The sequence below is a fragment of the Pleurodeles waltl genome, chromosome 3_1, assembly GCF_031143425.1.
Source record: "Pleurodeles waltl isolate 20211129_DDA chromosome 3_1, aPleWal1.hap1.20221129, whole genome shotgun sequence".
In the NCBI taxonomy this organism is placed as follows: Eukaryota; Metazoa; Chordata; class Amphibia; order Caudata; family Salamandridae; genus Pleurodeles; species Pleurodeles waltl.
Genome location: NC_090440.1, coordinates 570176646 through 570192821, shown reverse-complemented (window position 1 = coordinate 570192821; position 16176 = coordinate 570176646). Strand labels below are relative to the sequence as shown.

General features: G+C 47.1%; 2 protein-coding genes across 3 annotated transcripts in view; both read right to left on the bottom strand.

Moving 5' to 3' along the window:
- Window positions 1-16176, bottom strand: part of LOC138284333 (cell surface hyaluronidase-like) — a 633659-nt gene that overhangs the window by 164745 nt on the left and 452738 nt on the right. For both annotated transcript variants that reach the window (XM_069223000.1, XM_069223001.1), the window contains one exon: window positions 8616-8801. In XM_069223000.1, coding sequence (XP_069079101.1) covers window positions 8616-8801 — 186 coding nt within the window. The remainder of the gene's footprint in view (window positions 1-8615; window positions 8802-16176) is intronic.
- CEMIP (cell migration inducing hyaluronidase 1) overlaps window positions 1-16176 on the bottom strand; it is an 899136-nt gene that overhangs the window by 562936 nt on the left and 320024 nt on the right. The gene's annotated exons all lie outside the window — the stretch shown is intronic.

Sequence of the window (16176 nt, the reverse complement as noted above, 5' to 3'; positions counted from 1 at the left end):
CTGATCTGCTTAGTGAGTCAGTCCTATTCAGGCCAAAGCCAAAGCTTATGGTGAATTTAGCTGTATCCCTCCCATCAGCAATAGCTTGGGAGAGTATGGCTCGGGCCTTCTTAGAGACCATTAGCAGCACCTGCACAGTCATGACCCAAAGTGAGTGGGAGTATCAGCCGAAAAGGGATGTGGTGTTCACTGACTTCAGTGCTAGGATGGCGGAGGAAAACATCTCATTTCCCAAGGTATACAGGTATAAGAAAGAAGATCTTTGCCCAGTGGAGTTGTAGGTAATGTCCCTGGATTTAGTTTGGAAGTGGAGACTTGGACCACCAAGCTCTCTGGGGTGGGCTGTTGGGTGAGGAAGTTCAAGTCCCCTGGGCTGAGGTGGTGCCGGTGGGCAATTATCCTACTCACAGGCGCCCCTGTGCAGGGGGTGGAACAGGCCCCAAGTAGAATGTCTGTGAGGGTTTTGTTAAGCTGGAGAAACAGTTAGGATGGGGGGACTCCTGGCTGGAACACCTCTGTCAAGACGTTCATCTTGACAGTCATGGAGGGCAGCGAAGGCCCAGGACCTCAGCCAACCACCTCACCACCATAGCAAATGAGGTGCCCTTCTCTATAGCTATAGTAGGAGGAGACACCAAACTAGTGTCTGGGAAAGTGTTCAAACCACTGACCTCTGTCAGATCCTCACACCAAATGTCCTCATTGGGGTCTAGGGGCTAGTATTCATAAGTGACCAGTGGTCCCTCCCAATCTCCCCTAAGTTCTAGCCCACAGGGCTAAGGCTCAGGCTCCAGCCTGGACAGAATGGCTCCAGTCAGCGTCGAACGATGCCATCTGGCTCTATGTCACAGACGGAGATAAGAATGGGGTCAGAGCCGCTGGTGGGTGCCAGCGCCTCTGAGGCGATCAGCAGTGGGGCCGCCACCGGGGAAGGTCAAAGTGGCTCGACAGGCATCGGTCTGCATATGTCCATGGATCCAAGGGGCCAGACTGGCCCTGGGTGTGAACCTGCTGGTGGAAAACCAGTAGGGGCCTCTCTTGAACCCACGGGCCTAGGTGCATGCCTTCAGGGACGGGCCGTTCAAATATGAGGTGCATGGCCTCATAAAACTCATGGAGTTGGGCAATAGTTGCAGTGGCTCCAGGCAACTTGGGGAGGTGTGAAGACATCCCAGGTGCAGGCTCAACCACGGAGCCAGGCTTCGAATGCCAACATTCCCTCCTGTCATCAGATGACTTTGACAGACAGGGCAAAGTCAAAGACTGCTTCGACTCCTTGTTCTTCTTTTCCTTGTGGGACTTACCTGATTGCCCGGAAGACTTTGACAGTGACAAAGATTGATGGCCTTTGCGACCAATCCTGGGACCTTCCCCTCGACCAGGAATGAGAGTGCATTGGTGTAGGAAGCTGGCTTGCTCTATGGTGCACTAAAAAGAAGTACACTGTGTGGAGAATCCAATGGATCCCTAATTGGCTTGCGGAGGCAAATGTAGATAAGATTAATGCTCTATTTTTTGTTAATGTGGACGAGAAGTTAGGCTCATCAGAAGATAGTGCTAAGCATTTGTTGTACTCACAGAGGCAATAAATGAGACACACACTCAAAGAATAAATTAGAGACCAAATTAGAAAAATAACACTTCTTTTTATATATGTTTCAAATTCAAGAACTTCGTAATCAGGCAAGCACTTTTTCAAGCATAAATACTTTTCAGGTTCAAAAATCAACAAGTGCAATTCTCAGAGTTCTTCAGTGTTAATCTATAGCGGAAAACAATGTTCAGCAAACACAGGGTTAACAATGACTTATGAGACTAGTCTCAGAGAGTTAAGGTGAGTACTGGGCACTGATCAGAACCACACCAGCAGGTCACTCTGGGCTGCAATGGGGTGGCCGGGTGCAGGGGTGCAGTAGGCGTTGGGCGACCTATGGTTTTCAATGGGAGCTGGTCCTCGGGACAAACAGGCTACATGCTCTGGCTAGGAAACCAGTCAGGGGCAACAAGCAGGTAGGTTGCAGACTTGGGGTGCTCAGAGATGTAGGTGCAACTTTGGTCCTTTTCTCCAGGGCCAAAGGCGATGCATGCATGGGTGTCCTCAGGCATCGGCTTTCTTCATCAGGGAGTACTCACGGTCAGGGGGTCCTGCATGTTGAGGCTGCAGGCGTCATCGGGGATTCCAGCAGGGGTGGACCCAGGGTGGACTCGAGCTCAGGGGAGCTGGGGGGCATCGTTGGCACGAGTGACCCCCATCAGATTGGGTCAGGAGCGACGGGTGCAGTGGTTGCTGGAGGTGATGTTTTTTTTCTCACCATAAGGCCGTAGAAGAGGGGGCCTGCATGCAGAGGCTGCAGGCGACTTGGGGAAGGTCAAAGATGGATGGGTCCACACTGGACTCGGACTCTGGACAGCTGGGGAACCTTGATGGTACCGTTGGTTGGCTTCAACTCCGGCCATGGACGTCGGGTGCAGAGGCCACTTCGACTGTCAGTACTTTGCTGTTCCGGAGGCTTCAGAGTCCTTTCTTGAGACTCTATTGCAGAGCAGATCCGCTGCTCACAGGAGTCTTGAGTCTTTATGGAAGGCAGGCAGTCCTCCTGGGTTTCTTGAAAGGTTACGCTGCAGGACGAGTTGTCCTTCTGGGCAGAGTCCGTCAAGGTCAACAGGCTAGTGGGGCTGGTACCAAGTCAGCTGCTTCTCCTTTTCCTCTTCTACGTGTGCAACGCTTCTTTGTCCTTTTCTTCTTAAGTCATTAGGATCTGAGTTCTAGGGATCACGGGTGTACCTCATAGTCAATTTAGGGATGCTACAGGGTGTGCCAGGTGACCACTTTTAGGATGACTACACCCTCCCTTATGACCACTTCTGCTGGAGAGTGGGTATAACCCTAACCCTAGTGACCTAATTCCTTCCAAACAGGATAATGGAATTTAAAAAGTAGTGTCCATTTCAGCTCATCTAATTTAGGAGTGGGATTGTCATGAAGTGGGCACACCTCCTAATATGACCAATTTTCCCTCCTGTTCTGCTGCCAAATGTGGGTCAGGACAGGGGTGCCGGTCATCTCCACCATCTAGAGAGACCTAGGTCGCATTACAAAGGTGGACAGGCCTTTGAAGCTGCCCGCCCTGGAATGTCCATCCTGCCTGGGGGAGGTGGTAACATCCTCGCCCAGTGCAGGCTTTTGTCTCTGGCTCACAAGAGCTCTGGCTGTCACCTTTGGGGGTTCAGAAATGTGTCTATCGTGACTGAACTGGTCAGGACCAGTCAGTCAACACACGAGTAACTAGTAGGTTTTCAGGGGGCACCTCTAAGGTGACTTCTGGGTGCAGTTATTAATAAATCCCTCAATAGCATCAGTGAGGGTTTATTAATCTGAGATGTTTGATACCAAACATCCCTGTATTGAGAGAAGCCATCATGCAGCTGGGAAACTCGTAGTCAACAGTGTAGCACATGCACTTCCCTAGTCACCTACTATGTCTGAGAATCGACAAAGTCATAGTGGGGCATATCTGCTCAGGCAGATATGTCCTCACATGTAATATAATGCACTCTACCTTAGGGCTGTAAGGCCTGCTAGAGGGGTGACTTACATATATTGCATGCAGTGTTTAGGGTACATAGCACACAGGCTGTGTGACATGTCATGTTTTCACTTTTGTCTGCACTAAGACACGCAGCCTGCAATGGCAGCCTGTCATGTGCTTGGTCAGGGGTCCCTTAGGGTGGCACAATTCATGGTGCAGCCCTTATGGACCCTCCTTAGGACCCCTGGCCCTAGGAACCAGGGGTACTATTTACTAGGAACTTACAGTGGGTGTTAAAGGTTTTTTTTTGCCTATTGGGAAAAAAACATGTGCAGTTTTGGGGGAAAGAGATCTGGCATTGGGGTCCTGGTTAGCACGATCCCAGTGCACTTTTAGTCAAAAGTGCACCAGAAACCAGGCAAAAAGTGGGGCAGTGACCATGCCAAAAGAGGTACTTTCTTACAATTGGCGTCGAGCAGCACTGAGCTTTAGGGACCGCTCCTTCAAGCACTCGGGGTGCATGGAACGCAGATGTTTGCTTTGAGGTCGCATTCAGAGGCAGATGAGGTGTGGGTCCTTCACGAAATTTGCCAGTGGCAGGAGCTACAGGGCTTAAAGGCAGCCTTCCTCACGTGTATACCTCACACCAGGAGACAAAGTCTGAAAGAATTCTTCGACAAAAGATCAAAAAGGGGTCAGTCAAAAAGTGACTTGGGGTAGCTCTTTTGTGGATCTGCACTGACTGGTGCCACACGAAAAGAACTGAAACCAGCATGCTGAGGTAGCACCTATATAGGTACCACGCATATCACTTCCGGACGACGCTGGCAATGTCATGCGGAGCTGAATGACACCACCTACCGGCGAGCAGGGGTACTGCGTATGATAAAATTCCATTTACAGCCTGGCACATGGGATATTTCTAAGGTAAGGAATCTGTGGTTAGAAGTCTCTATCAGGTAGACACCTATTTTGATTTTAATATTTTTGTTTTAAAAGAGACAGCAGCAAAAAACGATCACTCACATCACACGTCAAAAGATTAATTCATCCTAATGTTTCACTCAACACAATTTATTATTCTGAGCAAATCCGCATTCATACTTAAGTGTTAAATAGTCACCAAGGCGCTTGATCTGATTCTTGTCCAAAAGTGTCTTCTAATTAAATATTAAATATGACTCTTAATATAATCCTATTGGATTCAGTGTATGAATAATAAATAACTCTCAATAACCAACATCTCATACTTTATGTGATTATACCCAAACTCCAATCCATTGTATTCAATAAATAATTTCACCTCCTACATATATCTATTTAAAGACGACAGCATTAGTAATGCACATAAACATTAATATCAGCTACACAATACAAATGAAATTGAAGATGCATCCCACAGGTAAAAATACAATATCCCTAAATCTAGCAAACTGACCTCTGAACTTACCCTAAGAAAATTTCTGAAATCGTCAAACCCACTGTAAAACATATTCCCTAAAATCTCAACAGCCGGACCTTAGGTTTATGCCTTGTCCTAAAGTAAATCTCCCAGCAGTGATAACTTAGGCTGAAACATTTCTTGACACCATTTTAAAGGCTGTACACTATGTGCAGTTCAGAATATGGTGGAGGAATATACCTGACAATGCAATCTTAGGTCACAGGTCACGTTTTTTTTTTCTTTGTACAAAGCACATGGTGTGTGCATGCATTCGCAGTATTAGATATCTTCATCCACCAGCATATTTTCATTTGTATAAATGCATTACTTAGTATAAAAGCAACACACTAGGACAGGAAGAGTACAGTAAGACTGCTTATAGTGCCATTATTACTGAATGATTTGTTCATAGAGGATTTCAGATGACCTCTCTAAAGACTATTAGGCATACATGTCAAAAGACCAGTGACAATGGTGTTCATGGGCAAAAGGGGAGTTGCCCTGCCACCCTCGGGAACAGGGAAATAAACACAGAGCAGCTGAAAATAAATTACTGCTCTGAGACAGTGTGCTAAATCTCTTGCGTGAACTCTAGTGAACTTTGCAGATCTCCTACTGCGCAAGTGCTGGTTGGGCGAGGTTTTCTTCGACCTGCAGGCACAAGCTACAGCAGTGACATCAAAGGAGAGGGAGAGCTGGATTAGATAGCAAGTGATCCGGTTGCCTTTGGGGCGCATCACCAGTGGCCCTGGGAGGAGATACATAACTTCATCCACTTCACTGGCTGGGGGTGGGGTCATGCCGATGAGACAAGGACACAGTGGGTGGCAACAATTTGTTGGTCATCACAGAGGGGCATGCGGCAGAAGGGGTGCAGGAGGCTGCTCTCCTCGCAGAAACACATGTTTAATACTGCATTTGATTTCACTTTGAAAAATATATGCCCAAGAGAGGGAAGTTACCAGCTGTGGACAACAATTACACTAGTGGCTTAAGAGGTAAGTGTGCAGAGTGAAAGGATGGACGTATAAGTGAAAGGGAGGATGGATGGATGGAGTGAAAGTATGGATGGATGAGCAAAAGAATGGATGAGCAAAAGGATGTATGTAAATATGGATAAGTAAAACAATTGATAAATGAGTGAAAGGCAGGGTAGATGGCTGTCTGGATGAAAGGATGGATGGATGAGTGAAAGGGTGAATTGATAGATGGGTGAATAGATAGGTGAGTGAGTGAGTGAAAAGATGGATGGCTGAGTGAAAGAGTAAATGGAGGGATGGATGGATGGAACAAAGGGTGGATGGATGGGTGTAAGGATGGATGACTGAGTGAAAGTGTGGATAGATGGATGAGCCGATGGATGGATGAATGAATGGATAGATGAAAGAGGGGATGAATTAGTGAAAGGATGGATGATTGAGTAGATGGACTGGTTTGATGGCTGGTGTCACTGGACCAGTGGTGGCTCTCCTTTATGGGCTCCACAGCTACACTACACCCTCCTTGTTTTGTCGTCCAATTTCATTGCATCAACAGTGAATACTTATTCACTCTTGATATAATAAAAGTAAAATGCAGACCCTGTCCAGTTCCAGCAACAAACTTAGGCAGCTAGCGACATTGTTGGATTGCTGACACAGGTGCCTGAAGGTGCCTACGCCAGCCATCAGAGATACTGTACAGAGTTGGTGAAATGCCAGCACTGTGAGCATGTCTGTGTGACTTTGTGTGTGAGTAAAAGTGACTGAGAATACATGACAGTAAGGGCCAGTATGTGTGAGAATGAATATGAGCGAGTGAGGGAGAATGACAGTAAGTGTAACTGAGTGTTACTGTGTGTGAGAGACTGAGTCATAGTAAGACTGAGTAATTCAGTGGGAATGAGTGGGACTGAGTGAGACAGTGTGGGCAAGAGTAGAATGAGTGAGACTGCAAGAATTAATAAGACCAAGTGAGACTGTGTGAGTCAGAGTGGAACAGTGAACTTAGTGCAAGAAAGTGTGAGAGAACCCTTTAAGAAAAAGCTATTTGGAATTCGAGCCAAGGATTATGCCCCACCACTTTGAAAAGTCGCCTCTGCAAAAGACCCGATTCAGGTGGGAGACTCGTTATTTTTTAAGCTTAAAATGGCACCGTTTTGGCTGTTTCCCTCTTGAAATCGACTCTGTGTCACTAGAAGTCAATGGGGTAAATGCATTCTCCCAATTATTATTTTTAAATCTCCCACGTACCTCTTCTAAAATGGTGGCATGTATGTATTAGGGTATACAAAACTAACAACCTGGTAATGCAATGGCATAGCTGAGATAAACGGTATTCGAGGCCCTAAAGAATACTAGGTGCCTGTGTTTGAAAATGAACAAAAAGATCCGCCAAAAACGTTTACAGTTTAAAAATGTATTTCAACATTTCCCCACAAAGGAATTCAGGCATAAATCACGATGCAATAAAACGAGCACACACGGAACAATAATTTAATGGGAACGAGAAACGGCAGACGAGAAGTTTGATCCACTGCCATACATTTCCAGGTTAATCTTACTCATGAATCCCTTAAATGCTGTCTTCTCAAAGAACATGGATTTATAAGCTTATCATCATCATTTGAGTGGTTGCAGATGTGTTGATTTCAAAAGACATTAATTAGAAACTTAATTAAATAAGAGAGGAGTTAGGGACTTGATCCACTTGAAAGCCCTCATCCTCTGCACACAGTCAGAAATAAGGGTCCTAAACCAAGTCGTGGCTTGTCCAATAACACTAACAACTGACTTTTACCTGTCAAGTTGGATCTGGTGATCCACTATGTCGAAGCTGGAAAGAAGAACAAGTAAGAAAGATACAGACAATTAGCCAGAATCAGCACAGGATGGATTCCAGGCTGGAAGGCTTCATACCAGCTATAACCCCCTACGTAGAAATTGACTTTTTACATCCCCTTCTTCTCCATGCACCACAGAGCTATGAAATAATATTTATCCAGCTGTGGCAAATGTGAGGGTGCCTTTAGAAGGGGGTGGTGACCAGAAAGCATTTCAGTTCGCCTGTTACAGCAGAAGATTAATATATGTGCCAATTACCAATAATAATTCGTTGATAAGCTGAACAAGTAAGCCAACCTGCTTAGGACAATAATCATATGTCTAGCTCGACGTTTTCGAGTGATCAAAGAAGGGAAGATGGGAGCTGCCTTGTAAACAATCAAAGTGAGAATTACTAAGGACCTGGTGCTCCAGGAAAAAAAAATCCAACAGTAGCCACCCATGTAAGAGAGTTGGTACAGGGAAAGTCATGGAGTGAGCACTCAGGAAGTATGGGTCACAGGAGGAGATGGCTTTAGTGGCAGAAAGAGGATCATCCCATAAGCCTATGAGTAAGGGTGGATGCGCTGTGTGCCATGCACAGATGGAGACTGTGAAGTACACACTGATTCTAGTATTGTGCTCGCTCCCTATCCCTGCCTGCTCAAGTAGTGGTAGTGCTGGCCCCGGGAAGGGAGAGCAGTCGCAGCTATTCCATTATCCCACATGGTAGCGGCAGACAGGAGTGGGGGTGCCTAACCATGCGCTGCCCACAGGTGGGACTGTGAGCACAAATTGATACATTACTTTTTCCACATCTCATGCCAGCATTATACTCACCCCAGATCTCTGTCCACATAGAAGAAGCGCTGTTCCTCCGTTTGGCTCAAGAAACGCTGCATTGAAGGAGTGGGTTTAAGATGCCGGACTGAATGAACTCGCCCCGTCTGCCGCTGGTAAACATCGGACACAACTGTGAAAGTGGAATCCCCTGGATAACACAGAGCCACATACAGCCAGTCACCCCTACAGGGAAGAAAGAAAACATATTGTGAAATCCAAGTCATGAATTTTATAGGCCGCTTTATGTCAAATCTTGAAAGGCACATCTCAGTTTGTGAGGAGCAAGAAATGAGTGAAAGACCCAAGATAGCACAGTCTGTCAGTATGGAGCTGGGGATGATGGTGACAAGGCAGTTAATACGTGCAGATAAATAGAGAGTGACGTGAGTCCAGTTAGGGTTGTGCAAGAAAAGTCCTAAATGCAATGAGCCGATCAGGAAAGTTGTCGTGAGTTGACACATTTAAGTTCTCTTGTGTACCAGTTCTGCCTTTGCCGATGTGCAACACAATAGATGAGGTGGGCTAAAACTGAACAAACTGAGAACTACCAAATCGGTGAAATGTTCCTCTCTGACCCAAAGAACATGAAAGCAGGGTTAAGTCTTTTATACTACATTGTCACTTTTTTGCACTGAATGTCATTCATTACTAATAATGAAAGTGGAAGTTTTTATGGGAGTAAATTCTACAAGGTCAGGAGCCTGTCTCTTTATGTAAACTAGAAACAAAACAAGGGTTTCTGGGATCCAAGAAGAGTACCGGGCACACATGGAGGGGTGTGGACAGCAGGCCATTCAAGGCATGCCGATTCACTCTTGTTCTGTCAGGACATGAACTTGCCAAGTGCTTCGTTCCTCACCTTTGCACGTACAGGGTGCCCATTCAGCTGGGGTCTGGGTTACAACCTGACTAGGGCTCACTCAACTGTTGCGTGCCTCCCTCTGAGAGCCTGAGAAGTGTTTGGGGCATAAACCCCTGCTCAAAATGTTTGCCTTTCTTTAGCATAGCAAGGGTAGGTATAGTCGGGGCATCCTAAAGTGTGTATAGCTTCTGCTCAGCTTCTGCCTTGATTGCTCTTCCACATCCTTCCCATCTTCATAGGATGTATTTGTTCAACAGAAGATAGTGCCCCTGGCTTGAAAAAACAAATAAATACCTAAAATAAAATGGTGCATGGCTACTGCTTGTGTCACCAGTTCCCATTCTTGCTTGGTTGGTATCCTTTTACTCATCTGACAGCATCTCTGCGTGGCGCATTTCGCTTTATGGATTACTGGGCCTTCATGCATTATTCCCTTTTTGGTGTACGGGCACACAGCATCCCACTGCCCCTGTGGCTAAGCTGGTTAGTCACTAATATAATTTAATTTGTGTGTCTATTTATCACATAACCTCACTCATCACTCTGCCTGGCTCAGTTTCCCTTGACACGACAACTGCACCTCGGTGGTTATCATGCACAACATGAAAAAACTTTTCATATAGGCTAAAATCAAGAACAACAGATTCCCAACCACAAACCCTACATGGTGTAGCTTGCTATCTGTGTGGTTAAACACTTCACCGTCTCATATAAGCCTAGTAAGCAGTAAAGAAATGCTACGATGCAATGCAAGGTTTGAAAGAGGCCTTTAAATTGTGTTACCAAATGGTGTGGTCCAAAGCACATTCTTCTGAGTTTGCTGAGCTCGTACCAATCTCAGTCAACTGGAGACACTTAGCTCACTTCATATTTCAGATAGAACAGATATATGAAGGGTTAAAGTTTGGTGGGGTAGCAGTGATTTGTAGAAATCTGTGACAATGGAAGAAATGCAATGCATTCATTTTTCCACCTTTGAAACAAGTTAAATGAATATTTATTCATTTAAGGTTGTTACAGAAAGGCGGATGATTTTTAAGGATTGTCTAGGAATAAGTGATTTCAGTTTAACTGACAAAATGTACCTGAAACCCACTCTCCCACTCCACATAGGTCGGTAAACAGCCGAATCTTACCGAAAGTCACCTGGCTCGGACACAAATGGAATGGGAGAGTTTTAGAAGCGGCGATCTTGGCTACTTCACTTATGTGCACAAATGCGCTCCCATCTGACAGGAGTAGACCAGACCGCACACAGTGCCTTAATGCCAAATGATAGCCCTCCCCCAATTTCGGGATGGGTTGGAACTTAGAGGTCCCTGGTACTTCCATTTGCTATGTCACAGAAATTCATGGCCTTATGCTGATAGGAAGCCCCCGTACACTGCAGGGGTTGTTGGGGCCAGTATTAGCCCCTGACTGCAGGGCGGATGGTTGGGCCTAGAATGCCTGCATTCACATCGCATCACACTGTCACGAAAAGCAAGCACACTAAACCAGACAAACAGACTCAAATGTATGTTTTTTCCTGTGTGAATACATGAGGTACATCCAGCACAATTGTTCTTATACACTGGCAGGAATGTGAACCGCAGCAAATGAAACGCCTCACTTCATAACCGGAGCTTCGAAAGGGTCAATGAACACAGACAGCATCGCAGAGTGATGGGATCTCTGTGAACCATGTGCTTTATTTCAAAGTGTCTGTTTTGCCTTTTCACCTGCCAGAAATGTAACAAAAGCCAGCAGCTCTGCAGAGAACAGAAGCCAAGGCTAGAGGCAGTGGATGGAACGTGCCCATTTTCCACTTCAGGCTATGAGCTGTTTGCGTTCTGCAGACACGTGGTTCACAACGAAGGGTGCATGTGGTAAATCTGTGACGCAGCCTAGATCACGCATTAGAAACTGCTTCAGATGACCCACATTGATGGGTACACTACTCTGCTGGTTTGGATGAAATGGAGGGTCAGAGGACCCATACTCCCACTTCGAAACATCCCTCTGAGACAACCTCAAGGCACATGACTGCAAATTGTACGTGGCCATCAGGCAGTAACATCTAACGCACTCTACAGATCACAAGGAAAATACAACATTCTACACAGCACCACACTGGGCCAGGCCTGCACTCAGACACCCACACCATGTCCCTCCAAGGGCAAACCCACAGACATACCTCTGCATCTAGGAGAGCTAAGATCCTAAATACCTGCTGTGAGTTAACAATATAAAAACCTCAAATCAGCATGGCAGGCCTCTTCTTTTCTCTTGGTCGGTGAAATAGTTTTTTTCCTGTTTACATGGATGAGTGTGAGTCCTATTCCTCTTAATCAGAAGGTGAGTTTTCCAGGAAGTCTTCCATATTGTCATGTAAGAGGTGGCCTCCCATCTCCTCATGTTAGAGGAGTCTTTCCAACTTGATGGTTCTAGTGGAGTGCTCAATCCTACTACAAAAAAGAATGCTTCTGCCCTACAATGTAAAAAAGAGAGTCCCTCCATCTGTGGTCAGGAAAACCATCCCAGTAGGAGGGTCACTCTGTAGGAGGCCAACATTCAAGTGGAGCTGAGTGGGAAAGCTGGAGGTCAGAGATAGAGGAGCACTTTTCGTGATGGAAAATGATGGGTCCAGCCTATGTATGGGAGCATTCAAGAGGCTCCTAAAGTAAATGAAGGAAGAACACTGACGGAAACTGATACTTGAAGTTCAGGGGGCCGGAGGGATCGTTGAGAATTTATCAGGCACGCAGGGCCTGGTTCCCCCCAATCTTTAGCCTTCAAACCTCCTGTTTTTGCTTACTTCGTTTTTGCTGGCTTTAAGACTCTGCACACTTTAACACTGATAACCAGTGCTAATGATCTTGTGCCCTTCCCTAAAACATTGTAACATTGCATATATCCAATTGGTATATTTAATTTACTTATAAGTCCCTAGTAAAGTGCACCACATGTGCCCAGGGCCTGTAAATTGAATGCTACTAGTGGGCCTGCAGCACTGATTGAGCCACCCACTTAAGTAAACCTTTAAACATGCCTCAGGCCATTTTCAAGAACATTTAAATCAATCAATCAACAATGTTAAAGCACGCTACTCACCCATAGGGTCTCAACATGCTGTGGGGAAAGTCTCAAGATTCAGTCGAAGAGCCAGGTCTTAAGGTCCTTCCTGAACTGAGGTAGCAATGGTGACTGCCTGAGGTGGAGAGGCAAGGTATTCCAACATTTTGCCACAAGGTAGGTGAAAGATCTCCTTCCAGCCGAGGACTTCCTTATGCGGGGTACGGTAGTGAGCGACTGCTGGGAGGAGCAGAGAGGTCTGGCAGGGGAGTATAAGGTGATGCACTGGTTGAGGTAGCTGGGTCCAAGGTTGTAGAGAGCCCTGTAAGTGTGTAGGAGGAGCTTGAAGTTGATTCTTTTCACAACGGGGAGCTAGTGGAGATTACTCAGGTGTCCTGTGATGTGTTCTCGGTGGGGGATGTCCAAGATGAGTCTGGCAGAGGCGTTTTGGATTTGTTGTAGCTTGCTCAGGTCCATCTTGGTGATTACGGCATAGATGGCGTTGCTGTAGTCAAGTCAGCTTGCCACCAGGACGTGTCTCACCGCATTGCAGAAGTCATTTGGGATCCATCTGAAAATCTTTCGGAGGAGGCAGAGGGTGTGGAAACAGGTGGAGGCGACGGAGTTGACCTGTCTTGTCATGTTGAGTGCTGAGTCGAGGACAACGTCAAGGTTGCATGCGTGGTCTGTAGGGGTGAGGGGTTGCTAGGTGTGGAGGGCCACCAGGAGTCGCCCCAGGTTGCGGAGGATGACGATCTCGATCTTGTTGGAGTTTAGCTTAAGGCAGCTCTCCTTCATCCAGGTGCCGACTGCTTCCATCCCGTCTTGGGAGTTCTTATTGGCCGTTGTGGGGTTTTCGGTCAGGGAGATGATCAGTTGGGAGTCATTAGCAAAGGAGACAATGTTCAATCCGTAGTTTCTGACGTTTGGGGTGAGCGGGCCATGTAGATGTTGAACAGTGTGGGAAACAACTTGTATCCCTGGTAGCTGATGTGGCGGGAGTCTGACTCTCTACGTTCTGCCTGTCAGGAAGGAGTGTATCCACCGAAGGGCCTTGCTCGTATGCCTGCTACGTGGAGTTCGGCGCATAGGGTGCAGTGGGACTCTGTGTTGAAGGTGGCCGATAGGTCAACTAGGATGAGGGCTGCTGTTTGGCCGCAGTCAAGGAGAGAGTGGCTATCATCTGTGACGGTGAGCAGGGCGGTCTCGTGCTGTGGTTAGTTCTGAATCCCGATTGTGAGATATCCAGGATGTTGTTGTCCTCGATGTGTTGGGGGAGCTGAATGTTGATTGCTTTTTCAGCGACCTTGGCAGCAACAAGATGGGGCTGTAATTCTTGAGATCCGTGAGGTCCGCCGTGGGTTTCTTCAAGAGTGGGCGGATCTCGGTGTGCTTCCAGTCCTTGGGGAAAGTGACCAACTCTAGGGAGCAGTTGATGGTCTTGCGGAGCTCAGGTGCGATCAAGCCACTGGCTTTGTTGAAGATGTAGTAAGGGTAAGGATCGGTGGGAGCTCCAAAGTGTATGGCTGCTCTGGAGTGGATGGGGCGAGTCTTGTCTGTCGTGAGGGGGGTCCTGGAGTGCAGGAACTGTGGGGGTTCAGTGGATCCGAGTTCTTTCCAATGCAAGAAGGCAGCTATTCTGTCTCAGAGGTCCTGGAATGGAGGGATGTTAGTGGCCTTAGCTTGTGATTTGGCGAATTCCTTGATGACGGCGAAAAGTTATTTTGTGTTGTGAGTGGTGGCGTTGATAAGGTCCAGCAGGGTGGTTTTTTATGGTGGCTCTGATGAGGCCACAGTGGAATCTTGTGGTGGTTTGAAGGCTGCGCGGTCCTCTGGGGATTTGCTGTTCCTCCATTTCTTTCCAATCTCCTGCAGGTGTGCTTCGATTCCTGGAGTGCGGGGTGAACCAGCTGGCTTTCTTGGTGGTGTGTTTCCCTGTGGTTGTTCGGAGTGGAGTCAGGGTGTTGGCACAATCGGCGACCCATTGACAGAGGTTGCCTGCTGAAGTTTTGGCATCTATTGTGTAGGGGGATGGCGAGTTCCTGAGGGTGTTGACAAGTTGATCCCCTGTGGTCTTGTTCAATTTCCTGTGGGGGGGACAGGCGGTGATGATGTGAGCTGTAGGTGTGGTGATGGAGAAATGGATGCAGTGGTCATCAGTCCAGTGTAGCGGTGTTAAGTCGTCGATGGTGACATTGCTGCTGGCAGAAAAGATGGCGTTGAGTGTGTGTCTGTCGATGTGAGTTGGTGAGGTGACCAATTGCTTGAGACCAATTATGTTAAGGTTTTCGAGTAGCGAGGAGGTGTTGTGGTTGTTGTGGTCATCGATGTAGAAGTTGAGGTCTATGAGGAGTATGTAGCTGGTGGAGGCGAGTGCGTGGGGGGCTATGATGTTGACGATGGAGTCGCTAAAGGCTGGCTGTGGGCTGGGTGGTCTATAGATAAGGGTGCCTCAGATGGTGGTCTTTGGGGTGACGTAGACTTGGAAGCGGAGGTGCTCCATGAGGGTGGAGTGTTCCTGATAGGTGGAGGGTGGTCGTCTGGGCGATGGCTTGTCCACCACCTGATCTAGAAGGTCAGTCCTTGCGGAGCAGTTTGCAGTCGCTGGGGATGGTGATATCTGGTTCACATGCTGTGTTTGTCCATGTCTCGGTGAGGAAGGCGACATCCAGGCGGGTGGAGTCTATCAGGTTCCAAAGTTCCATGGCATGCTTGTGAAGGGAGGAGATGTTGAGGAGGATGCCCTTGAGGTGATCTGGAGGGGTTTGTAATGGTTCTGCAGCTGGGGGTTCTGATGTCTGGAGTGAGGAGAAGGTGCAGTGGTAGTTGCAGCAGGCAAGATTTCCATGGGTGCCTCTATGGGAAGCGAGGTGGCAGGGGATTGAAAGTCCTGGGTTCAGTGCGCGGAGGGTTTCACCATCATATCAGTGGATGGTGCGAGAGCCAGGGTCTGTGGCACTGGGTGCGGTCCAGGCGAGGACGGGCGCAGACAGGCTTGCCTTTGGCACTCCCATGGAGCAACCTTAAGAAGGGGAGGGAGGAAGGGTTGGTCAGCTGGGAGACGGGAGAGCAGGAAAGTACTTCGAGGCTGGGGGTGAGGCTGCGGAGGCAGCAGTGGTGGGGAGCTCTAAAACCAGTGAAAAGTGCAAAAAGAGAGAGAAACAGAAAAAGGAGGAAAAACAGGAAAAAGAGGAAAGAGAGAAAAACAGACAGACACAGATGGCCACTAGGCCACCAGGGATGAGTGGCAATTTAATGCTAAAACATTTTTTTAAATAAAAATAGGAATTAAATTTTAAAATATTTTAATACCTTGATTGACTTTAAAAAAAAATAATAATGTTTCCCCATTTTTTGTTAATATATAATTAAATTACTTTTAATTACTTCTGTACACCACTTTTAATGTTTATTAATACATATTAAAATATTAAAGTATTCCTGACCCAGAGCCCAAGTGGGGGTGGTGTGTCGTACAGCGGAGACAACCATAAATAACTTGCAGGCGCTTGTAGTCACAAAAGACTCACATTCAGGCAGACTGTGAAAGTGAAAAACGTTTTTGCCGTAAAGGATGCATTTCGACTATAAGGTCTTGTTCACACCAGCAATCATTGCGTTCACGGTCCGCCTGAGTGTGTG